General features: G+C 54.0%; 10 protein-coding genes and 1 non-coding gene across 11 annotated transcripts; 5 read left to right on the top strand and 6 right to left on the bottom strand.

Annotated features, from left to right (window-relative positions):
* Positions 1-28: 28 nt before the first annotated feature.
* On the bottom strand, positions 29-967 carry VDAG_04535 (aflatoxin biosynthesis ketoreductase nor-1; the record flags this gene model as incomplete). Its single annotated transcript, XM_009650982.1, has 4 exons — positions 29-100; positions 166-268; positions 331-865; positions 925-967. 4 exons carry the CDS (start codon positions 965-967, stop codon positions 29-31), a joined length of 753 nt encoding a protein of 250 aa, XP_009649277.1.
* An 888-nt stretch (positions 968-1,855) lies between these two features.
* VDAG_20142 lies at positions 1,856-1,957 on the top strand. The gene has a single exon. It is a non-coding gene; the product is annotated as a tRNA-Val (tRNA).
* Positions 1,958-2,586: 629 nt separating this feature from the next.
* Positions 2,587-4,338, bottom strand: VDAG_04534 (uncharacterized protein; the record flags this gene model as incomplete). Its single annotated transcript, XM_009650981.1, has 1 exon — positions 2,587-4,338. One exon carries the CDS (start codon positions 4,336-4,338, stop codon positions 2,587-2,589), a length of 1,752 nt encoding a protein of 583 aa, XP_009649276.1.
* Positions 4,339-5,362: 1,024 nt separating this feature from the next.
* On the bottom strand, positions 5,363-6,411 carry VDAG_04533 (alpha/beta hydrolase; the record flags this gene model as incomplete). Its single annotated transcript, XM_009650980.1, has 2 exons — positions 5,363-5,971; positions 6,031-6,411. 2 exons carry the CDS (start codon positions 6,409-6,411, stop codon positions 5,363-5,365), a joined length of 990 nt encoding a protein of 329 aa, XP_009649275.1.
* A 763-nt stretch (positions 6,412-7,174) lies between these two features.
* On the top strand, positions 7,175-9,085 carry VDAG_04532 (choline dehydrogenase; the record flags this gene model as incomplete). The annotated part of the gene is made up of 2 exons (XM_009650979.1): positions 7,175-7,387; positions 7,481-9,085. 2 exons carry the CDS (start codon positions 7,175-7,177, stop codon positions 9,083-9,085), a joined length of 1,818 nt encoding a protein of 605 aa, XP_009649274.1.
* A 396-nt stretch (positions 9,086-9,481) lies between these two features.
* On the bottom strand, positions 9,482-10,468 carry VDAG_04531 (retinol dehydrogenase; the record flags this gene model as incomplete). The annotated part of the gene is made up of 1 exon (XM_009650978.1): positions 9,482-10,468. The coding sequence occupies one exon, from the start codon at positions 10,466-10,468 to the stop codon at positions 9,482-9,484; it is 987 nt and encodes a 328-aa protein (XP_009649273.1).
* A 2,839-nt stretch (positions 10,469-13,307) lies between these two features.
* Positions 13,308-13,984, top strand: VDAG_04530 (UVI-1 protein; the record flags this gene model as incomplete). The annotated part of the gene is made up of 3 exons (XM_009650977.1): positions 13,308-13,505; positions 13,562-13,807; positions 13,862-13,984. 3 exons carry the CDS (start codon positions 13,308-13,310, stop codon positions 13,982-13,984), a joined length of 567 nt encoding a protein of 188 aa, XP_009649272.1.
* A 671-nt stretch (positions 13,985-14,655) lies between these two features.
* On the top strand, positions 14,656-15,809 carry VDAG_04529 (thioredoxin; the record flags this gene model as incomplete). The annotated part of the gene is made up of 3 exons (XM_009650976.1): positions 14,656-14,737; positions 14,831-15,396; positions 15,459-15,809. The coding sequence occupies 3 exons, from the start codon at positions 14,656-14,658 to the stop codon at positions 15,807-15,809; spliced, it is 999 nt and encodes a 332-aa protein (XP_009649271.1).
* A 1,043-nt stretch (positions 15,810-16,852) lies between these two features.
* Positions 16,853-18,949, bottom strand: VDAG_04528 (membrane transporter D1; the record flags this gene model as incomplete). The annotated part of the gene is made up of 6 exons (XM_009650975.1): positions 16,853-17,018; positions 17,080-17,305; positions 17,372-17,665; positions 17,729-17,974; positions 18,031-18,797; positions 18,849-18,949. 6 exons carry the CDS (start codon positions 18,947-18,949, stop codon positions 16,853-16,855), a joined length of 1,800 nt encoding a protein of 599 aa, XP_009649270.1.
* A 914-nt stretch (positions 18,950-19,863) lies between these two features.
* Positions 19,864-21,186, top strand: VDAG_04527 (transaldolase; the record flags this gene model as incomplete). The annotated part of the gene is made up of 5 exons (XM_009650974.1): positions 19,864-19,912; positions 19,961-20,145; positions 20,208-20,556; positions 20,585-20,651; positions 20,787-21,186. 5 exons carry the CDS (start codon positions 19,864-19,866, stop codon positions 21,184-21,186), a joined length of 1,050 nt encoding a protein of 349 aa, XP_009649269.1.
* Positions 21,187-21,707: 521 nt separating this feature from the next.
* VDAG_04526 (uncharacterized protein) lies at positions 21,708-22,316 on the bottom strand (the record flags this gene model as incomplete). Its single annotated transcript, XM_009650973.1, has 3 exons — positions 21,708-21,824; positions 21,890-22,135; positions 22,215-22,316. 3 exons carry the CDS (start codon positions 22,314-22,316, stop codon positions 21,708-21,710), a joined length of 465 nt encoding a protein of 154 aa, XP_009649268.1.
* Between the last annotated feature and the right edge of the window lie 786 nt (positions 22,317-23,102).

The following is a 23,102-nucleotide window of genomic DNA, read 5'->3' as shown; positions in this document are numbered from 1 at the left end:
CCAGCCCATCCGAGCGCCACACGACTTCTCACCACTCGAGGAAGGACCCGTCGTAGCTGATGAACTTACCCGAGTGTTCGGCCCTCGTGGCATAGTCAATCTTGGCCACAGAGTTAGCAATCTGCAAGACGGCATTTTCAAGGACCACGCGAAAAGGCGACTCACAAGCTTCGTCACACCACTGACGCTGTCCTCGGCGCTGATGGCGGCCTCCTCCGGCAGGTTGTAGAATTTGATTCCAGACTTGCCCATGTCGGTGGCGACGAATCTGTGAAAACAGGTCAGCACAGCAGCTCCCTCGCGGCTACCAGGGTTTAGCTCATGTCTCACCCGGGGTGCACCGAGATGGCAGTAATGTTGGAGCGCCAGATGTGGATCGACTTTGTGATGAAGTTGAGCGCCGCCTTGGAAGCACTGTAGGGAACCGACGGCCACGCCGCCGTTTTCTCGAGACCGTTGATGGTGGCCATGAGCGTCGAGATGGACACCCACTTGGGGTTCTCGGCCTTGTCGAACAGCGGCTGCGCGGCGTTGAAGAGAGCCGTGGGCGCGACGGCGTTGACGAGCAGGACATGCTGGAAGTCGGCTGGGTCAACCGTCTCGAGACCGCCCTGGGTACCCGTGATGCCCGAGTTGGCGATGACGACGTCGAGCTTGCTGACGCCCTCGGCCTCGATCTGGCGGATGGCGTCGGCGGGGTCCGTCGTCGAGGTGGCTTCGATCTTGACGAGGATGAGGCGCGAGCCCGAGGCCGGAGTGATGGCCCGCAGGTCCTGAGCTGTGGTGGAGTCGAGGTCGCGGATACTGCCGATGACGATGTGGTTGGGGCGAGCGAGGAACGTTGTCAGGAATCCACGGCCGAGACCTGTGCCATGTTAGACGAAGTGGCCTTATCAATGCCCGGTTTGACCAGGCGCGACTTACCGCGGCCGGCGCCGGTGATGAGGACGTTCGTGGTGGAAGACATTGTATGCTGGAGAGGAACTGTCAAGAATGGAAGCAGGGGAAGCTTGATCGCGATGTGTTACCTGCTTCGAAGAGTGGTGATGATTGCTTCATTGAGAACGCCGCATACCAAACCAATGTCTTCCTGCGATACTTATATCAGTATCCTGTGCTACCCTGATGCCTCAGTCTGTCGTTTCACGCATGGCGCCCATGCACGTCGTGACCGACGATGTGCCGTTTACGTGTCCTCGCTCCTCATCAATGACGCTGCAGCAAAACCAAGAAAGCATTCGCCATGTCCAAAGCCTGTAGCGCCCCCTTCACAGCAGGAGGTGTCCCCCGCCGAATCCAGCGTGCGAAATGAGTCTAGCGCCATGCAAGGTCATCGCTCACTGTGCAGCATCTCCGCCCGAAGCACGACGGGGCTCCGGCTGGAGATTGCCTAGCGTGCTGCAGCGTGTTCCATGGCCACGATCCTCTGCTCTTGTTTCGTAAGCGGATCCGCGAGGCTTTTATGATGAATCACGGATGAGAGCGGCACGAGGTCTTGAGGCTGATCAATCGACGCAGCACCAAGGTATGGCGAGTGGCCTGTGTTGGAAATCAAAATTGGATTCTGGCAAGCCTGGCTATCAACCTAGAGCTACACCTCTCTTCACTTCAGCGACGGTGCTTGGATCAGCACGTCATGCACAGCTACCCCTCCTTGGTGGGCAGTTCAAGGATGGTAGATACTGGACACCTCAGCTTCAATGGTCCCTCGAAGAAACAGCCAGTGCATCTCACATGCAAAAGCTCAGTCCTGTCCCGCCGCAACCCCTCTCGTTGAGGGGTGTGTTCATCTGCTCTGCAGTGTTCCACAATTCCATGCTGCCATAGTTCCTTTAGCCGAGACTTGACTCTTATCGGTTCGGTGGTGTAGTTGGTTCATCACGTCAGTCTAACATCGAGATGTCCTTGGCCATCACGAGTTCACTGAAGGTCGGGAGTTCGAGCCTCCCCTGAATCACTTTTGCCTGTGCAGCGGGCGGGACTGGAGAAATGACTCTTTTTCATTCTGTGCGAAAGCAGCTTGCCTAGCGTTAAGCCCATACTTTCTTGAAGTTTTCACGTAATTGTTCCATGTTTATATCCAAGTCCTATAGGTAAGGTCGTGAAGGCTGACGTTTTTTAGGGGATATAACATTGCTTCTGAACAGCGCAAAGTCGTATATAAGTATGTAATAGGTAGGTTAGCAATCGTGCTGCGGCAAACAATGCTACCTTAATATCACTCGTCGTTGCTGCCATTGCCAACTTGCGGCCTCAGTTTGTTTATCAAAAGATCTTATATGATACTTCATCAGGTACAGTAACTTGAACTTTAATATTGACACTCTCTGCAGGTTGCAATAGTTATGCATGACTCGGGCAATTGGACTATCAGATTCAAGCCTCCACTTTGGAACTTACAAATGTTGTCCCTGCTAGATCCGATGTTCAAACAGACACTGGCAGCCGTCAGTCTTCCATATGGTATTCATATTGCCGCATTTGCGTCCATGTAAATCAAAGTTGTCGAGACTCTCAGCACATAAACCACCCACCAACAATCTACGGACATTGCCTCCGCTGCCGTCCTGTTTCACTAGCTTTGCTTCAACGGGAGCTGGCCGGTCTCTTCTTCCTCAGCATATTAGGCCCCTGGGCCTGAGCCGGAGGCAGCTTCAGCCAAAAGGGCCTCTCACTGCCATCCGCCGTGCGCACATCGTAGTTGCTTCTCCCAAACATGCCCGGCGCAGTACTTCCCCGAAGAACCACGAAGCCATCTCTAGCCTCCCAACCGTTCTGCTCCAAAAACCGTTGCATGGCCTCTCGCTTCGCCCGCCAAACATTGTCGCGCCCATCACCGCTGATCCACATCACATCCCCGTACATGCTGCCCCAAAGATCATCTTTCGCGTCAAGCCACGCGAAGTTCGGTCCCTGCCCGGTAGTCTTCTTGAGCGCCGACAGAACAGACGGCACAGGGTTCGCCTTGTCCCTCTGCATCTCATAGCAGAACACGGGCGTCACCCCCCTATCCGAACGCGGCACAAACCGCGCTCTCACCCACATGGCTTCGGCAACTTCCCCTTTGCGCAACACCCCCGTCGTCGCCGCAGTCACGCTGCCCACGCGCGGCCTGAACAAGCGCCCAGCGCTGCTGAAGAAGTCCCGGCACTTGTGCCCCGGATACCGGCCCCCGAAGCACGGCTCGATACCCAGCAGCACGCACTGCACGTCGAGCTCGACGAGCCAGACGTCCGTCTGCCGGCCGTCGATCCACTCGCTCGTCAGCCGACGTCTCGTGCGCCGGCTGCCGGAGAGGAGCGCCTCTTCGGCATGGTGCTCCTGGTACGTGCTGCCGGCCATTTCGATGCCAAAGTCGCCCGTGCTAATGATGTTGCCGGAGCAGGCGGCAATGCCGCAGGCCGTGTCGCGTCGGAAGGCGCGGCAGAGGTTCTGGACTTGGGCACGATACTCGAGCCAGAGGGGGGTCATTGGGTCGATGGCGACGTCGGCGTGGGCTTGGGAGGCTGGCCGGTCAATGGCCCAGGCTCGCATGCCGGGCGTGATCATCATGAAGCGGCCAGGCCTTAGCAACCCCTGGGGGTGGGGTCCAAAGAGGGAGTGCTGCGGGCTCGGTGCTGGGGGCTGCCATTCGTTGAGATGGGAGCCTGGGCTGTAGATTGTGCTGGCATTGTTTGCTGCCTGGAGCCTTGTCGCGCTCGAGGGCCGGGTTGATGGGCTGGGTGCTGGCCGTTGCATTGGCCGCAGCGGGACTGGTTTGCGCGTGATCGCTTTACGGAGACGGTTATCTGTTGCAGCAAAGGTGCTGAGCCGCTGGCCTTCAGCCTGGAGGTGAGGTGCAGAAGGCGAGTCTCTGTTGGAGGCTGGCGCATCGTCCAAGAACCCTAGCTCTTGGTTTCGAGGCTGTGGGTATTCAACGCGCACATCTTGTAGCTCACGCCCGCCTCGAGATTCGGATTGCGAGGGGTCGCCGTAGATTCCAGCCGTGTCAACGGCTGCAGGTGGTACCCAGACCTCGTTTTGACGATGATTGTTCCAAAAAGGAGCCGGTTGATCGATGATGCTGAAATCTGGTGATTTGGGAACATAGCCCGTGCTGTTACGAGCGGTTTGAGGCTGCTGACTGGGCCCCGCGTCCGCGGGAGATGGCATCCAAGGCAGATAGGATGAAACTCGAGATCCCGAATCCCTTTCAGTCGTACTGGGTGGAATGTACGGCTCTCTTTGCGAGGTAGTCGGGGCATAAGCCCAAGGCGGTATCCGGGCCTGATTCCCAATCTCGTTCGATCTCTGCGGCAGGTACGAAGTGTCTGGGGGGTTCCAAGAGTGACGAGACATCTCGATGGCAAAGTAACCAAAGGCACAATTATTTGGTTTGCAAGAGCCAAGGCGGGGATGGTCAAGTTATATGCAATGCCTCGCAGCGCTGTGCCGCATGGTTACAGACTGGGCTGTAGCTCTGGGCGCTGGTTCTGTATTGGTGGCTTGGAAAATTCCTGGTCACCTGCATCTATCTTTCATACTCGTGCCTACCCCCTGTCGGATAGGCCAGCCTTACCAGTGGGCTCGGGAGCACTTTCAAGTCATGAACTGGTACGGAAGCAGCCCAGGTTCAGCTCACTGTAAAGGAAATTGCCAGCTTCTATATTTAACTAGCTGCAATGGTTCTGATCCGGTTCGAGACTTTCAATCTGAGGTACGACTACTGGCAAACAAGGTGATAAGCCCCCACATCCAGACTCGCTAACCCATAACCAAATTGGACTGTTACTGACATATCAGAGTCTAAGAAGCTGGGCATTTTTTGTTATGCTGGAATATGGTGTGTGACCTCCGCGGCAACGGTCTCTATGTCGAGAACCTTGTGACACCATAATGCCAGCAGTAGGGCATCTGGGACTTAGCTTTACAATATACAGGACAGGGAACGAGGTTTGCGAGGAAATGATCCATGTTGGGGGGTCTATGGGGTATCTTGTGAGGAGGGTCTTAACTGTTTGAAACATCAAGTGACCCACAAAGGGCATATACTTGCGGACTCTATACGCTTCGAGAGACTCCTGCGGTATATTACTGATGTAATGAACCTTGCGGGATCAAGGGGGTGCCAGTGGGACACCTGTTGGGAACAGAGGAGCCACGCAGAAAGGGGCCGTGCGTAACGAGGGACCTTCTGTTGGGAGGCTGACTGCCCATAATTAAAAGAGGGTATCGATGGTTTCATCCACTGAGAGACTCTCAAGAGATCAGCAGCTGTTCTCCTTAACTCGCCGTTAGACTACTGTGAGCTGAATGGGGGGATCATCCACAGGATTGGTGATCCACGCATTTTAGTTATAAGGCAATTTTGCTCCACATCAGCTCATATCTTGCTGACCAAATCTTCTAATATTTCCTTCCTCCAACGGAAGAAGATGCTTGCATGTGTATCATCCTCAAGTCTGAGTCTAACGTGGTCTCCCAGACGCTTGGCTATTTGTCTCCCATGGTTCGGAGGCACAAACGTATCATGCTTTCCATACCAAAGAGTTATGGGCAAGTCGTGTCGAATGTCTCGAATATCGAACCCAAACTCGGTGCACAATAAGTAGCCGTCCTGACTGAAGCCATCTATGCCCTGGAGGTAGACCTGGCGGCTCGACATTACCATGCGTCCGGCTATATCCTTGTTGGTCCAAATATCCTTTTCTGACTCCGGGAATTGCGCGTCTTGCTTTTTTGCTTGCTGTATTCGTATATCAAGACGTTTTTCGTCCGGCAAGTCGAGTTGTTCTTGGCTTTTAAAGAACCACGCTGCAAGGCGAGGAGCATAGCGCCACCCGAAGGTGAAGCCCAGCCAGTGGAACCAGCCTGCGCCAGCCATGCCGATATCAGGTGGTCCGATGCCGCATACAACGGTCACGCACTTTAGTCTTTCAGGAGCGTGTGAGACAGCACATGCAAGTGCATAAGGGCCGCCCCCTGACACGCCCTGTAGAGTGGGATATCAGCATTGATCAAAGTCGGTTGAGACTGAGATATCCTGCGCACCAGTACTCCATACTCGGACAGCTTGAGATGGTCGGCGAGAAGTTCTAGATCTTTTGGATGATCTAAAAGTGTTCGGTCTGGCTGTGGCGTACTTAGTCCCATGCCTGGACGATCTGTCGCAATGATGCGCACTCCAGTAGCGAACGCCTCCTCGTGTAGATGTCCCGCTTCTACGCGGGAGCCCGGAAGTCCATGGCAATAGAACACAGGCTTTCCAGTTAATAGCCCATACTGGGCAAATCCGAGCTGTCGGCCATCTGGAAGCGTCAGAGTATCCGAAGTGTCTCGCTCCGGGACCAGACTGCGTTCGGAAGTCAGACCGCCTGTAAGTTTTGCTTGTCTTTGGATCCTAAAAAAGATAGATTCAAGATATGAAGTCATCGTTTGATTGAAATGATCATCTCCAGTAGCAGGGGTAGATAGTAAATGCTTGCGCCGGGCAACGAACGCATTTTCGTATTTTATAGGAAGATAACGACTTGGTAAGCACTAATGCGATGTGATCAGAGTACATGCATGGCGCGTCATAAGCCCGTTAGGGCAGGCGTCGTGTGCGCTCCCAAGTGGCTTTCCGGCCGGTGACTTAGTAAACCATCACAAAATGTCACTATGGGGCACCTTGATTGAAAATTAAAGTAACTTGCAACGCAAGGCGTTCTTTCTCACTGTCGTCGGCCTGATGGGGTCGCAAAGATCTCAGAGGTTGAATGTTTATTTAGGAGCACATGTGGGCACGCCCGTACCCAGAGCATCATTACTGAGCTCGCCTCCACAGTCAATACATGTTTCATAAGTGTGACACGGCATTGAGCATCGAATTGGATGCCTGGTGCACCTAGAAAAAAACCAAGTCCATCATATCAGGATTTGAACTCGTACTCTGACATCTTGTGCCCATTTTCGGTTCGAGGCAAACATCAGGCCGCGTCTGCGCCTCCCTTGGCGTGACCTGGATGCGTCATTGCGCTTCATGTTGGCAATCCCTCAATTGGAGCTGATTCCATCAACCCATCAGATAGGCAGCCAGTGCTTCCGGTCACCGAGTCAACTCATCGAGCTATAAAGAAGCCGCTACTTCTCCTAAGAATTTGCAAAGGAGACCTTTTCAGGCATCTTCTTCTCTTAAGCATCACTTCTGATAGTCATGGCTGATCCGACGACATACGATGTAATCATCGTTGGTGGGGGCACTGCCGGGCTTGTTTTAGCAGCTCGTCTGTCCGAACATGCGTCGCTTCGGATCTTGGTGATTGAAGCGGGCGAGGACTTGACCTCAGATCCGCGAATTTCCATACCCCCTATGTGGCCTACCTTGCTTAATAGCGCTGCCAATTGGGGATTTCGGACTGTACCTCAGGTTAGTTTTCTTGCTGCTGTTCAGAAATTTTTACTTGATGTTCAAACTTCTTGAACCTGAAATACCTGCTGTTTTCGTCATCGAAACTGACAGAGCCCGACGAAGACTGGCCTTGGCGGCCGCGAACTTGCATTCACCCAAGGTCGTCTCCTAGGCGGATCGAGTGCCATCAATGGCTTGTCGTTTACTCCAACGTCGAAATCCAATGTTGACGCGTGGGCCAAACTGGGTAATCCAGGCTGGCAGTGGGACGACTTCGCGCAATCTTTCGCCAAATGCTATACGCTGCCGGCGCACGCCGGGGACGGTAGTGGTCCCATCAAGCTGAGCTTGCCCAATGACCCCGGAAACCGTTGGGCCGGGATTTGGAGCCAGACTTTATCCAATCTTGGGCATGCTGGCAAAGGCGATGCCTTTACAGGCCAAGTGTCCGGGGCTTTTACCAATACCGATGCCATCGATCCTGACACAAGACAAAGAAGCTATGCCGTCAACAGCTATCTTGAGCCCGCTTGCAAAAGGAGCAATTTGAAGGTAATCAGCCAGGCTTTGGTGGAAAAAGTCACATTCGAGACTTCTCAACAAGGACAGGTTGTGGCAACCGGCGTGCGGTACAACAAGGATGGAGAGATCCACCACGTAAGAGCCAATAACGAAGTCATACTCGCAGCGGGAGCTGTCAACTCTCCCAAAATTCTTGAACTTTCTGGCGTGGGAGATCCACAGAGATTGAGACACCTCGGAATAGAATCCATTGTGGACAACACTCATGTCGGTGAGAATCTGCAGAACCATATTATGTGCGGTATGAGCTTTGAAGTTCTGGAGGGTCTCGCGACTATGGACCCACTCGCCCGCCAGGACGAAGCTTCTGTTGCAGCCGCTATGGACGCATATGGGAAGCAGTCGGGTCCGTTTGCGAGCAGCGGCACGAACGCGGTGGCTCAGTTGCCCTTCCCGGGAATAGAGACTACCGAAGGAAAGTCTGATCTCGAAGAACTCATGTCAAAGCACAAGCAAGAGCCCAGAAACTTAACATCGACCACGCCCGCTTTCGCCGAGGCACACGAAGACTTTGTGCGCAGCATACTTGGCTCTCAAGATGAAGCATCAGCCTGCTACCTCTCCTTTCCGGGGTTTGCCTGGTTCAAGCCCGATGGCACCATGGATTCCCCACCATCTGGGCCAGAAAACTACTTCTCTGTGGCCTTACTTCTAGCTCATCCACTGTCGCGAGGTTCGGTGCACATCAACTCCTCATCAGCAAGCATTGATTCTACTCAGATCGCCATTGATCCGGCCCACTTGACACATCCTCTCGATATCGAGATCATGTCGCGGCATCTTCAGTTCCTTGAGACAATCGTTGCTTCGAAGCCTTTAGTTGACTACTTGAAACAAAATGGTAAACGCAACCCCGGGGCAACACATCCTTTGACAGATATCGAATCAGCAAGAGACTACATCAAGCGCACTGCTGTTGGTGCGAATCATCCAGTTGGGACGTGTTCTATGATGCCTCACGAGCTCGGGGGCGTTGTCGACTCGAATCTTCGAGTTTACGGATGCTCCAATCTGCGCGTTTGCGACGCCAGTATCATTCCAATCCTGCCTCGCGCGAACTTGCAGGCTACAGTTTACGGCGTTGCTGAACATACTGCGGGTATAATCCTGGGTACTAAGCTGGATACAGCATGAAGATTCATATCTCACTCTTCCTGAAAGGTTTCGATTGTCAACGGGTCCAGAACCTGGCAACAGGGCGTCTCATCTCAGTATAGTACTGGTCGTTAAAGATCGATGGCGGTCTTAATCTAGCTTTCGGCAACTGTAGGTCACAGATATATATTATGAGAGTTTGTTTACAACACACGGGGAGGACTTTGAATGTCCCACCAGATTTGTGTACTCAAAAGTTCATAAATCTCATAAGACACCCTTTCAATATCCAAGCCTCCACGAAACTACCAAGGGCTCATTTAGTCGCCTCAATCATCTAAATACTTTTAAATCGAGTCTCTCGGTTCACAACGCGACACATGGAAGGAAGGCGTATTCTTTTCCCTCTTTTCCCAGCTACTCGTCGTGTTGTCTTCAGAGGAAATTCTTCGTAACCCCCGGTTGAATGACTTCAAGTCTTTCCAACAACTCACACCAAACTCGATCCTGCGTATTTTTGCCCTCGTCGCTGAGCACGAAGCTGCCTGGCTGCGATATCTGGGCATCCGACATGTACTGGCCATGCGTGTCAGCCCCCTGCGAAGCGGCGTGAACAATCGTTCTACTCCCAGCTTCTGTGGTCCGAGCAAGAAGCCATTTGAAAAGCGAAAAGCGCACAGCTGCCCAGGATGCCGTATTGCGAGAGAGTTCCGAGTGACAGAGGCCAGGGTTCACGCAGTTGACTGTCACCGGGAACGTGGCAGCAGGGCTCTGTTCGGCGATGCTGCGCACGCCGAAAACCTCGAGAAGTTTTGAGATGGGGTAGTAATCGTCGACGGCCTTTGCTTCCCGGGCATTTTGATTCAGTGTGTTGTAGATCTGGCCGTCTTCTGCTGACCTCTGAGGCAGGTCAGTCCATGCGTGGACCTCTGACGCCGTGATGGTTAAGGTGGGTCGGGTGCCGAATGTTTGTGCTGTAGCCTTGAGCTTCGGCATGACGAGCGCAGCGAGAAGAAATGTTGAGATAACGTTGATGGTGATCGTCTTCTCGTTACCCTCGGCAGGTTCGTATTCGGACGTGGCGATTCCCGCATTGGCGCAAAACATGTCGACTCGGTCGAGTTCCGCCTCGACACGGGCAGCAAAGGCTTTCACACTTGCATAACTGCTCATGTCAAGGTTCCAGACCTGAATGACTTTTGTGTCGCATTTGGTGGTGCTCTCAATGTCCTCTTTGGCGGCAGTTCCTTTTTCCTGGCTGCGAACTGCGAGGATGAGTCTGCTGGCGCCGAGACGAGCAAAGTGCCGTGCAGCTTCTTTCCCTAAGCCCACGTTGCTGCCAGTGATGACGATCGTCTTCCCCTCATACGATTCTGTGGGATAGGGAAGCGTGGTGAGCAACTGGCTTTGTAGGAACCCCATAGTTTGTGATGCTTGCTTGAATCTGAAAATGGATACTTCGAGCTGTTATCTGGAGCAAAAGATGTGCGGGTCATACTAGACCATTCTGCTCTAGGCAAGGAAAACACGATAGTTCACTGACTTTATAATGATGGGGCGCTTTTGGCCCTGCACACAAAGTGTTGTCGTCATCAGGACAAGCCCATCCGGCGATAAGCAATCAGTATCCGAGCACCGATGCAGAATGTTGAGGTGCAGCCATGCAGCCGCGTGCATCCATGAGATTTCCGCACTTTGATACTGGACCGTCTGTAGTTTCTCCAAGCATGGTAACCCCGGATATCCCCGAAGGTCAAGCAATCTTTTCAGTATTATTGGGGGCCAGATTCAACGAAATGCTTTGCAGGCGGGGCCTTGGCAAGCGACAACAAAGCAAAATCCAATCCCCAAACTCGTCTACTCCCTCGGTCACAAGTTGGAAGCAGTTCAAAGATTCAACATGGGGCTTCATCTGCGCACGAAAGAACACATCACCTGTTGTCCGATCATCCAAATCTGAGTCAACTGAGCTTTCTGCGTTAGGCAGCTTCAGTAAGCACGACCGTGCATTGTTTTGACCACCGAGATGAACATCAGTGAAATTAGAGGGCCTCTGAGTATCTCACAAAGTTTGATCTTTTGAGGAATGCGACCATGGACTCATAGGTTGGTCACTGATGGTATCACTTCCGATCACGCCCTGGTTCTTGCGGCAGAAGCATTTCACCCACGGGCGAGGTGGCATCAACATGAGTTCCGCTGAATGGAACCGAACTCAAAAGCACATGTCGACTTTTGCGATGTTCAAGACTTTGGGACTGAGGAAACAAAATTGTAGGGTCAGATTGCCATTGCTATTGGCGATAGCTCAAGGTATGCGTTGGGCAGGGAGAAGATCGACTCTATTCATCAAAAAATATCCTAGTTGGTGAAAGACGCTGCCTCAAGGAACTGCATTGCTCGTTGATTGGCGGGCACATGTAAGTAACGAGAGGTGTGGAAGATTGAAGCAAGTAGACTCGCCATCTCCAGAGGGATCATAAGCGAGACATGCACGTACAGCGGCCAGTCATTCAGGAAGTGAGCGCGACAAAACGAAGAAGATACGACGCCATAATTGCACGGGACGAGCCAGCCAGCTCATCGCCAGCAAGTCTGTCAAAGAAATATTCTTAAATATGTAAACAACATGGAATTTGACGTGCGCATCCTATGCAGAGTCCTGTCATGAAACGGCAGTGGAACATTGTGCAATTCATGCAGTGGTCAGGGTTCCAAGTTGTGCTCGCTGGGGGTATAAACCAGGAGGCTGGTGTCTTGCTCCACCCTCATTTGACGAAGCCCGGGACAGACAAATGAGCACTGTTGTTAGCGGTCCAGTATTTTGTTTCTTCTTCTGCCTTGCCTGCCTACCCACCTGTTGCTGCGCGTTGCTGGAAACGCCCTGGCGGCTACTCACGGATGCCAATATCTTTGGCGTCTTGTCTCAATGCTTGCCTGGCCTCAGCTGCTCCACGGACAAGAAGGCCAGCGAGGCTTGGCTTGTCAGCCACGGCTTGGATCATTTCTCCGACAAGCATCGTGATGCCGTCCTCAGTGGAGAAAATTCCTCTCGGTCATCTTTGGTCGGTTCAACTGTGCCCGGAAGGACCAGCGTCCGTTGCACACCGCAAATGCCGAGTATTGACGGGCATTAAGAGCTGGAAGCTAAGCAAAGCTTCAGCAGCGTGTTTAGAGCCAACAGCATCACAGGATTGTCTTTCCAGCTCCTTGATCATCAGGCGCACGGTCTGATTACGGGCTAGGGTGCTCAACATGTGGCAAAGATTATCAGGAATATTGCTGGCCAGCACATCTTGTGCATACCTCCCTTGCAGCAATGCCAGCACAGAACATTTTTACCCCTTGTACTGCCTGCATCATCTGGCGCTGCATGACGGCTGACTATGCGGTTGACAGCCAGCACATACCATTGCGCCCAGGGCCCTCTCCTGGGCTCCGTGCTTGTCAGACGTCCGTTGCCACAGCAGTGCGTTGAGGACGCTGCGCATAGAAAACGGTCGCTAGCGCCCGGTGCATGGCACGAAGGAGACAAACACATGCCAGATCAAATTCATGAGGACTCATTCCTGTCGAGGACAGGCAAGCGCTTCCGAGAAGCCTCATACGCGCCGGAGAGTCATGGGCGTAGCCTCAGCTTGCCAGAACGAGTCGTGGCTGGCTATGATAAGACAAGAATGACAGGTCCACGATCCAATCGCGCGTGGCTGTGTGTCTAGGGACCATGCGCCGTTTTGCTGGCTGGGCGCCCACCTTGCTTCTTCGAGCGGGAGCGGGAAGGGCCGTGGCCAATGCCGACATGTTGATCTCCGGCAATGTCTCGGGTCAGATCCGATCCATAGACTAGGATTCAGGTGTGGCTGATGTTGCAACTGGGAAACGCCAGCTTAACATCGTCTTTGAGCTAGCAAAAGCAAGATTTTGGAGTGGTTTAATCTCTTGCGAGTTTAGACGAACATGCAAAGCCTTCAACATGGCCGAATTGGGAAAGTGATGCAGGACGATGGCATTGCGTTGGTGAGACCAACTAGCGACAACAGCGGCAAGCAAGCTCACAATCATCAAGACGATGACGAAGGACATTCAACAGCTCGCGCCCTCCAAGCCTGGGTATAAAGTACGACGACGTAGCTGGTCCTTGAATGGCTTCTTGTTCACCGCACTCATCCTCACCAGTATCATCTTCTCCTCTACTCATCCTCTTCTCATCACCTCATCGTCACAGCTCAGTCACCGCTAAGCCGTTAGATCAACCGTAAAGATGCGCTTTTCCCTCCTCAAGTCTGTCGTCGCCGCCCTGGCTGTTTGCAGCCAGACTGCCTTTGGCCAGATTACGCCTGCCCAGGTCGTTGACAATATCGAGGCCCTCACGACTAAATCGCAGGCCCTGCAGGCTCCTGCGCAGAGAATCAGTATCATCAATGGCCCTCTGATCGTCGTGGGCCTCGGTCCCTTCCCCGTGAGAAAACGCGTCCTGCTTCATCCGCCGTGTGCTGTACTAACATGATCTTGCAGGCTTTGATCACTGGGTTCACCGACATTGTGAGCACCGCCACGGTCGCCATTTCGCAAATGCAGGGCATGGCCGATGTCCCCGCCGGTCCCCCGTCGGATGCCATTTTCGACGCCTTCCGCGAGTTCGTCAGGGTCCACCAGGTTCTCCTGAACATTCTCATCGGCAAGGCTGGTCTCTTCAACACCGTGCCCATCATTGGACAGCCCGTTGCCGCTGTGCTGCGTTCCATCGAGAAAGTTGTTGACGTACGTAGTGTTTCCCCACATTGTTGATGCGCGCCTTGGACTGACACAGCACAGACTGCCGCCTTCATGCTCATCGATGCTGTTGAGAGCCGTGCCGAGGACCTGCAGAGCCAGGCCCAGAGCCTCAAGGGTACCATCACTGTCGCTATCGGCAGCTACGAAGGTCTCAACGTGTAAAGGCGAGATGCTCCGCCGCGAGGGGACCAAGCAAGCGCTCAGGGCGACTCAGCGGTCGTAGCACGAGCGAAGCTCTCTGGCCAAAGCATCACGACAAAGACAACAATGGGCCATACGAGATGGATGACATGCCCTCAATCAGCGATGCACTCTAGCCTGGACGGACGTAGCTGTCAGTGTAGATGATTCCTTGCCTGCGATAATTGTCAATACAAAGCTTTGTCTTGCCTGCAGTGAAGAGCTCGCCACGAAAGCCATGTGCACGTCTGCTTCTGAAATACCTTAGGTTGTGCTGTATGTTGTCCAGGTGATTAAGCCGGCGATGTCTAGGTATGTAGTGAATGCTCGTTGATGGAAGGAGAAGGAGGAGGTTGATCTCTTGCAAAGATCGGCTCACGTAATCAGCTCGTAGCTTCTCAGTCGGGTTAGAGCGGGGTAGCTGTGTGTTACAAGTCTCGCGTTCACAGGCAATGGCAATGGGTCCTGGCGAATCCCACCACCCACTCAGCGTACTTGTAAGTACCTGAGGTACCTTACCTTAGCAAGCCTAGGTACCTAGGTACCTGGGCAGGTACAACGGCTGCGGCACCTCCCGCATTACCATGTTGGTCTGTTTCCTCCTTCCCATCTCCCTCCCACCAACATCACATCACCTCCCGCATCTGCCTACGATGTCGAATTCCATTACTTTGGTCAGCTCGAAGGCGCAGTTTGACAAACTGGTCAAGGAGACCCCCTATGTCGTCGTAGACTGTAAGTGCCACCGCATCGACCGATCGATGCAACCCCGCGATTACCAAGCCACTGTTTTAACCCGTACACGACGCTGATCTACGACACTCAAAGTCTACGCCGACTGGTGCGGTCCCTGCAAACAGATCGCGCCCCTGTTCCAGCAGCTCTCCGAGACGGCCGCCGAGATTGAAAGCGTCAAATTCCTCAAGGTAGACACCGAGGCCAACAGCGATGTCGCCGCCGCCCACCAGGTGACCGCCCTGCCGACCTTCATGGTCTTCAAGAACGGCAAGGTCCTCGAGAAGATCCAGGGCGCCGACCCCCGCAAGCTCCAATCCGTTGTCCAGAGACTGGCGGCCGAGGTTCTCGCCGGCGGCGGCGCATCGGGCGGCGCCAGCAGCAGCGGCAGCGGCAGCGGCAGCGGTAGCGGCGGTGTGTGGAAGGGCGCCGAGCTACCCCGCGGTTACCAGGACATCACCGACCAGATCGAGCCCAAGGGCTGCGAGCTCCTCAACGCCGACGACGATGCCGGCTCTGTGCGCGTCCTCTTCGATGGCAGCAAGCCCAGCGCGCTGGACAAGAAGGAGGGCGTCAAAGATTGGGTCGAGAGTGGCGAGGACGACCAGCTGCTCCTGTTTATGCCTTTCCAGGCCATGCTGAAGCTGCACACCTTGCACGTGAGTGTTCCCCGACCAAGGTCGCGCCATGGCCAAACAAAACATGTCTGACAGACGAGCAGATCACCTCGCTCCCTCCCTCCGACGACGACGACGAGGATGCCCCGATGCGCCCGCGCACCATCCACCTCTACACGAACAAGCCGCATAACCTCGATTTTGCCGAAGCCGACGACACGCCACCGACGCAAGTGATTGAGCTGTCCGAGAAGGACTGGAACGCGTCGGGCACGGCCAACATCAGCCTGCGTTACGTCAAGTTCCAGAACATTACGAGCCTCGTGCTGTACGTGGTTAACGGCGACGGCGACGGCGACAAGGTGCGGCTGGACCGCGTGCGCCTTGTCGGCGACAGCGGCGAGAAGCGCGAGATGGGCAAGCTCGAGAAGATTGGCGACGAGCCTGGCGAATAGTCGCAGATCGCTTTACGGTTGGGCTTCGTGATACCGGTCGCGTGGGCGCACGCAGGAGAAACATCCGGACAGATGACGGGCGGGTTTTGCTTTTAGACATAGGGACGGGAGCCAGCATAGGTAGCGACCCCACGGCGTATAGAAATCATCATGAGTGCCACAAGGGGGTGCATTGCAAATGTCAACCCCGGGCGCGTCTGGGATATGCTTTGCACGCTGAGTCTGACAATCACTAGACGTGTAGCCCAAACTGTCTCGGTCACGATAACGAGTACAACGTTCGCGTCCACCGAGATCAGGATCTACCAATAGCCCGATGGTCACGATTCATCGAGAGTAAAATATGTCCGACCTCCTCGCCGCGATCCCGCCCCCACCAAAAGGAGGAGCGTCTGAGACCAGGACCGCGTGAAAAGAGGAAAAGCCAGCCTGCAATTTTGATCGTTCTGGGGCATAACTGACGCTCCGATATATCCACTGATGAGGATTCGAGCAATGGGGAAACAATTTCAGGTTATGCCTGCCGCACGAAGAGAAGAAAAAGAAGAAAAATGTAAAAGCAGGCGCGGTCGCGCAGAGTTTTGTAGTCGCGATGCGACGGGGCGCCTGGCCGCCCCACTTGCTGGGTCTTGCTTGCAGCGATCTGATCGGGATATTGTGTTGCCGATCCGGGGACGGGTTTTCGTTGATCCGTCTGAAGGCTCGTCAACTCTTGATGTCAGGAGTTCTTGACTTTGCTACAGAGGAGACTGCCTGTGCCGAGTTCTGCGACCAGCGGTCTGTCTCTACACGTTATGGCTGCGAACCTTTCGCCTCCAGATGCTCCCTTAGCGGTTTGCATCAAGTGAGACCACCTGTCAATGCTCACCATTGGCATGGGACTCTATGATCACTGGACGACCTCAAAGACTGCAGACACCCTGAGCACGCCTTTTGGCATTCCACTTATCGATACTTGACCAAGCCGGGCTTCCACTATCAAGAAACAAACACCACACACACCAAACCTTGCTTCCTCAAACTGCTCCAACGTCAGCCACCTTTCACTCTTGACGCGCATCGAGGTGATACAGAGGCTCTAGCTTGGCATCCCTGCGGAAGAAAATGTAACGCCTTACCCACCAAGGCAGCCAGGTCCGCACCTGGTACCCTGCATGGCGTCGAGTGGGAACACTGAAGATGTAGTCAAGCTCCTCGAGCGTTCTCTGTCTGTTGGTGGCAGATGTTAGGAACCGGCATGGATTCGAGCATCTCTTCTGTCAGGACTTACTTGGTCTCGGGGATGATCAGGAAAATGACGAGGAACGCCAGAATGTTCAGGCCTGCGTAGAAGCAGAAAGCTCCCGTCGGACCGAAATTCTTGAGCAGAGACGGGAAGCTAAGCGTCAGAGCGCTGCTGAACGCGTTGTTGACCATGATGGTCACAGCGCCGCCAATCTCGCGATGCGACAGGGGGAAAGATTCGGAGAAGTAGATTGAGGGGAGTGGCCCAATTCCTGAGCAGTCGTCAGCATGCTGCCACGTCCATCTTGAGTTCAGAGCTCAGCTCGAATTTCACTCACCAGGGCCGTACATGGCGGAGAAGAGGAACACGAAAAACGCGATAAGGGGCACTCGAGCAGACACGTTCTCGTCAATGAGGAAGCACGTGCCGGCGGCAACAAGACACCAGGCCATGTTGGGAAACGTTATCATCAGCAGGTTCCGGCGGCCAAAGGTGTCCATCATGTACACGGCTGGGAACGCAAAGACGAACGTGATGAGCCCAAACCCCATCGAGACAAGCAGGCACTGCTTTGGGGAGTAGCCAGCCTCGGCAAATATTGTGGCAGAGTAGAAAGCCATGATGTTGATGCCTGGTTCAAACTGGTCAGCTACTGTCTGCTATTCACTGGACTTTTGGGAGGGTACAGTCATACCGGAAAATTGCTGCCCGATAACGATCCAAGCGCTCGCCACAGTCGCTCGGCGCAGGCGGGGAACTGTGAGCAGCTCCATAACTCTTGTGCGCAGCGTCTTGCCACCGAAGGCGTTCCTCTCCTCGCGCACTTGACAATGGGCATAGTACAAGTCGCGAGCAGCCATCATCTCAGTGTTGCGAATGCGACAGAACGATTTGAAGGCATCCTGCATTCGATCCTTCTTCATGAGCCAGCGGGGGGACTCTGGACGGAACAGTGTCAGCTTGGCGACCCTTCCTCTTGTTCATCGAAGCACTCACCCGGACACCACCAAACAAAGATGACGACAGGAATGGCAGGGGCAAACGCAGCAGCGAGCTGAAATCGCCACGCGAGATCACCAATGCGGAACCAGATCAGGTTGGAACAGAAGCCAACGAAAATGCCGAACGCAACGCAGAGTTGGAAGCTCGTGACGATTCCACCTCGAATAATGGCCGGCGCAATCTCAGCCGAGTAGATTGGGATCGTCGAAATCTTGATGCCCATACCGATTCCCATGAAGAGTCGACAGATCAGCAAACCCCACCAATTCTGAGCGAAACCTTGAGCCAGGACCGGGAAGATGGCAAACAGACCGGTAGCAAAGATGGTCCCGCGACGTCCGAGCAGGTTGTTGACAGGATCGGCAGCCCAGGCGGAGAACAGACCGGCGAGAGCGGGAGCCGCATTAATGGCACCTACAAGCATCTCCCTGTGCTCGATTCCAAACTCAACGGGGAAAGACAGGTTTGCGCCATTCGCACCCGTATTGTCCCAGCCTTGAACAGCTGAGCCGAGAGAGCAGATCGCGATGGCGTAGTAGAGTTGACGGGGCAAATGCCACTTATGGGTAGTCTCACGGCGGAGAAAGTGACGGTCGTCGTCGGTCATCTCCTCGAACTGCTCCCATGTTTCCGGATTCTGGGCTGCGAGGGCACCGCGATAGAAAACGTCCTCTTTGCCGTTGAATCCAAAGGTTTGACAAAAGTCGTCAGTCTGAACTTTCAGGTCTTGCTTCGCAATGCCAATCAAAGGGTTACGAATTCTTAACACATCTTAGCAAACAAGGTCAAGTACAAACCATTACTCCGCTCACCTGGCATTTATGTTACGAGCATAGTCCTGCTCCGTAAACTCCACGTGGGAGGCATCGAGCTTGGGCTTGATGTCGCCCTCGTCATCAGACATGCGAGCCATGGCGGAGGAGTCAAACGACAGTCGAAGGCGATATGACTTAGCAGTGATCCGTTTCTGTAGTTATCAGACATGGACCTTGAATATCGAACTCTGGAGCCCAAAGTACCTGCGGCTCTTATATTTATGGACCAAGCTGCAGCTCTTCCCCATGGGGTAGCCTCGATATCGAGGGGCCGTCACCGTCTCCACGACATTGCAGCTCGCGAGGGCTTCGGAGCGAGGCGGCAATCAGCCGAGGAGGGGTCCTGTACCTGTACAGGAACACTCCCAGGGCGCCTCCAACGGCAGTGCCCTGCGTGTGCCATGTCGCCGAATCCGTTCACGACCTGTGCAGGGCTCTGGGTGGCCTAGTCAAGAAAAGGTCAAGTGCCGGAGTGTTGGTGAAAGGTTGCCTGCGAAGAAGAGGGGTTCTTAGCTCCCCGACTCTCCGCGCAATGTTTCAGCAGTAGCGTACATTGGAGTTGAGTCTCTGACTCGAGCATAGCTCCAGCGCCCCAAGTCCCCCGCTCCCTCCTCCTGGTAAGAATTTAGGAGCTTAGCAGTTGTTGCCGCGCCGATCTTTGTCGATTTGAATATGCCCTGTGTGTGCCATTTTGCGAGCTCTGGAGAATACCCGATGTCTACTGGCCATATCCGGGTACCTGCACAGGTCCATCAACATCATATGGCTTTGGTGGATTCAACACACGCAGGGCACGACGGCAAGAATGTTGAAGATGCCGAAGCCAAGAAGTCGGAGATTGAGTAGAAGATTTGATAGAACTTAGCTACGCTTAAAAAGGCGTACCGCACTTTCTTCTTGACTGTTTGGATTCGTTGTGCCCAAGCTGACCTCTCAGCGACGAGATACAACACCTGACAATAACGCTTTCATCAAGATTACATCAACATATCCATCTCGACTTTCGCCAAACATGGGCAGTGCCGGCACACCAACATGGCTCGACAAGCTCGAGGAGCAGCGTAGGTGGCGCATACTCGGCCGGCCTTGAATATCGCTGATGCAAACAGTAAATGTGGACGTCGACTGGATGGACCCCGAATACATCAAAGGCATGCCAATCGTGCCTCACGATCAGACTAGCAATCAACTTTGGGTTGATATTCAACTCGGCGATGATTCGAACCGGGAACTGTTGCTCGAGACGGCCAAGGAACTCAAGAACGACGGTTGGCTTGCCATCTACACTCGCATGGTCAGCGGCCCATGTCCATGCAATATGACTCAAGGGCTCCTGATTGACCGTATCATGTGCAGGCTGTTCTGATGTGCAAAAAGAATATCAACTCTATTAGGGGCCGCGTTCTGCTCCAGACGCTTCCGTCAAACGCCTTCCGCTTCCAGGAAACCCTCGACCACGCGCGTCTCTATGACAAAGAGTTCGCCCGTGCCGGGATCGGTCGCGACAGATACTGCATCAAGATCCCCTCGACGGGCCCTGCTTTGAACGCAGCCAAGGTCCTTTCATCGGAGGGTATCCCTACACTCGGCACGGCTCTGTTCAGTCTTCCGCAAGCCATTGCGTGCAGCCAGGCTGGCATGCTTTACATCAGCCCCTACTATAATGGCAAGTTAAAGATCTGGGACACCAAGACACCTGTTTTTGGTCATTTGGCTAATCGTGTTTCTTGCAGAAGTTCTTGCGCACGACGAGCCAGAGTTGTGGCCCAACGTGAAAGATCCAGCAGTGGAGCACCCGATGTCCGCCCGCATTGTACAGATCATCGAGACATACAAGCGTCTATTTAGAGAGACGGGCAAGGAGCAACCACTTGTCAAAAATGCCAGGCAAGATCATCGCATGGTGTCCAATTTTACACGCTAACTCCCACCTAGTTTCATCACTGTTCAAGAAGCCATGGCTGCCGGTGAAATGGGCTGCCACTCAGCGACTATATCGCACACGGTCCTCAACGAGCTTGCCAAGCTCCGCTACGTTGCCTCTGAGCAGCCGGGCCCCGACGTCCCTAAGCCGGCGCATGTCTACAAAGACGCCCCGCCCGTATCGGACCGCCTCCGCAAGCTTCTCAGCATCGACCCCCTGGCTGGTCCTGACTGGGACGGGAAGTTGGCAAGCACAGATGTGGATTATCTCGCTGACGGTGGCGCGTCCCTGCAGAACGCTATCGAGGCGGACGCCGTGACGAAGAAGAGACTAGCCGATGCTATGGCCCTTTTCACAGGCGGGCAGGAGAGGAGCCGTGCTAAGATTGAGGAGGTGCTTCCTTTGGTCTGAGTGCTTGCGCTGTCTCCAAAGCTATTTATGATGAGCAATTCTAGCTACATTCTTTTTCATTGGGTGTCGTGAAAGGATCGAGACAAGTGACTGTGTGTGCTATAGGGGCCGGAAAGTAGGCGACTCATGGTGGGTAGTCCCGGTCTGATGAAGCGCTGAGGAACTAGATAGTTTGGCCCGTATATGCGCACCTTGTACAAAGTCTTCCTGAAAGTGTCCATTGGTCATGATGCTCGTGAGTTCTTTGGTCAATGTTCGAGGGATCCAAATCTCCCACGTATGGCATCGATATGGACATGGCGATCGAATTATTGGGTATCGCGGATTGTGAGCCAATTTCATTGTCGAAAGCGAGCCCTTGATTAAGTGAGATTCCTTCTGTTAAGTCAAAATTCAGGAAAGGGACGTCCTGAAGGGCTGGAGCAGAAGAAGATATGCCGTCGCAGGTTTGCGAGGGATCCTGTGTAGCGAATGATGGCAAATCTTGTGAAGGCAATGTGATCGTGTTGGAAATCGGCTCCTCATGCGTCACATCCCAGAAACGGTCGAGGAGAGTGGTTTCCGCTGCGGGCGCTGGGATTCCCAGGGATATTAGAGTAGGCATAGGACCTGAAGCGGCCGTGGGCGATACAGAGCTGCTGCCTTCGGCGTTTGCGGTTCTCTCCACGTCATCGCGTCTCCCAGACTCTTTCTCTTGCTCCACAAGGCGGTCTAGATGTAGATTGACGGCCTTCGGAGCCTGTGGCGCCAAACCGTCAATGAGCCGACGGTGGTTGACCTGAGTAAGGAGCTCATCACGCTCTTGGACCAGAGCGCGGATGTCTTGGAACGCATCAGAGCAGAGGCCTTTCATGAGCTTATGACGAGCAATGCTCTCTTGGACCACGACGTGCTTGGAAAGGCGTTGAGGGTCAGTGCCGCCGAGGGCTGGAAGATGAGTTGCAAGTTCCTGGCTCATCGTCAGCCACGCTAGATACCTTACGAGCACAACAGATCAAAGACGATGGCAGGGACTCGGTAAGACCCACAATCAGACGGCTCTTGAACGCTTCGCGTCGGTTTTTCTCAAATATGCGATGAGTCGCGCGGTCATCGGCTGTGAAGTTACGCACACGCTTCTTGCCAGCCATCTTGGCAGGCTCCCCGCCGCTTGTACCGAGTCTAGGCGTTCTCCGCTCCGGCGCTGAGGTGACCTCCCGTACGGCGGACGGCGTGAGGGAGCATTCTTCGACGAATGCTCGTAGTTGGAGCGATTAGGGGCGCCTTGGTCTCGTGCTTCGAATCTCGAGCTTTGGTAGTTGTTGACTTGGTCGTGGTAGACTATTCGAGACGAACGATGAGGGTGGGACGATGGACACAAAGATCGCATGAAAGGAATCATTCTAGCGGACAGGCAATGGCACGTGGACGCCAACAGCCGTAGGGTAGTCGTGGCGCTACCTCGAACTGGAGCCTGTACAGGGCGTAGGAGGTCGCGAGTCAGTCCAAATGATTCCCGTTCTACCATTTCCCCAGCTTCCCCGCGCGCGGGGACGTCGTTCACGGAATTAAGATTTAGTTTGAGCTTAGCCGCTAGCTATTGCGTGGATTGTGGCTCGGTGAAGAATGTACCGGTGTTGACTTCTAGCAGGGACATGAGTGCACTTAGCTCTTCTGGACGGAAAAGTCGAAAGATGTGGAAGTTGAGAACGAAAGGGGCTCTAAGGGGTCGCTCACCGAGAGATCGCCACCACACCGATAGACGTTCTTCGAGCTGACTCTGTCCTTCCTGTCATGCGAAGACTGGCCATCCGATGGGAGTGTGTATGAGATCTCGAACTTTCCTCGTTATTTTTCAAAGCATTGTTGGAATACACATTCCCAGAATATGGTGAACTTGATTGTCATTTTCCGAATCCTCATATTGCTCAGCGTGG

The sequence above is a fragment of the Verticillium dahliae genome, genomic scaffold (assembly GCF_000150675.1).
Source record: "Verticillium dahliae VdLs.17 supercont1.7 genomic scaffold, whole genome shotgun sequence".
Taxonomy (NCBI): Eukaryota; Fungi; Ascomycota; class Sordariomycetes; order Glomerellales; family Plectosphaerellaceae; genus Verticillium; species Verticillium dahliae.
Note: the sequence above shows the minus strand (reverse complement) of the source record. Positions and strands in the feature narration are given on the sequence as shown.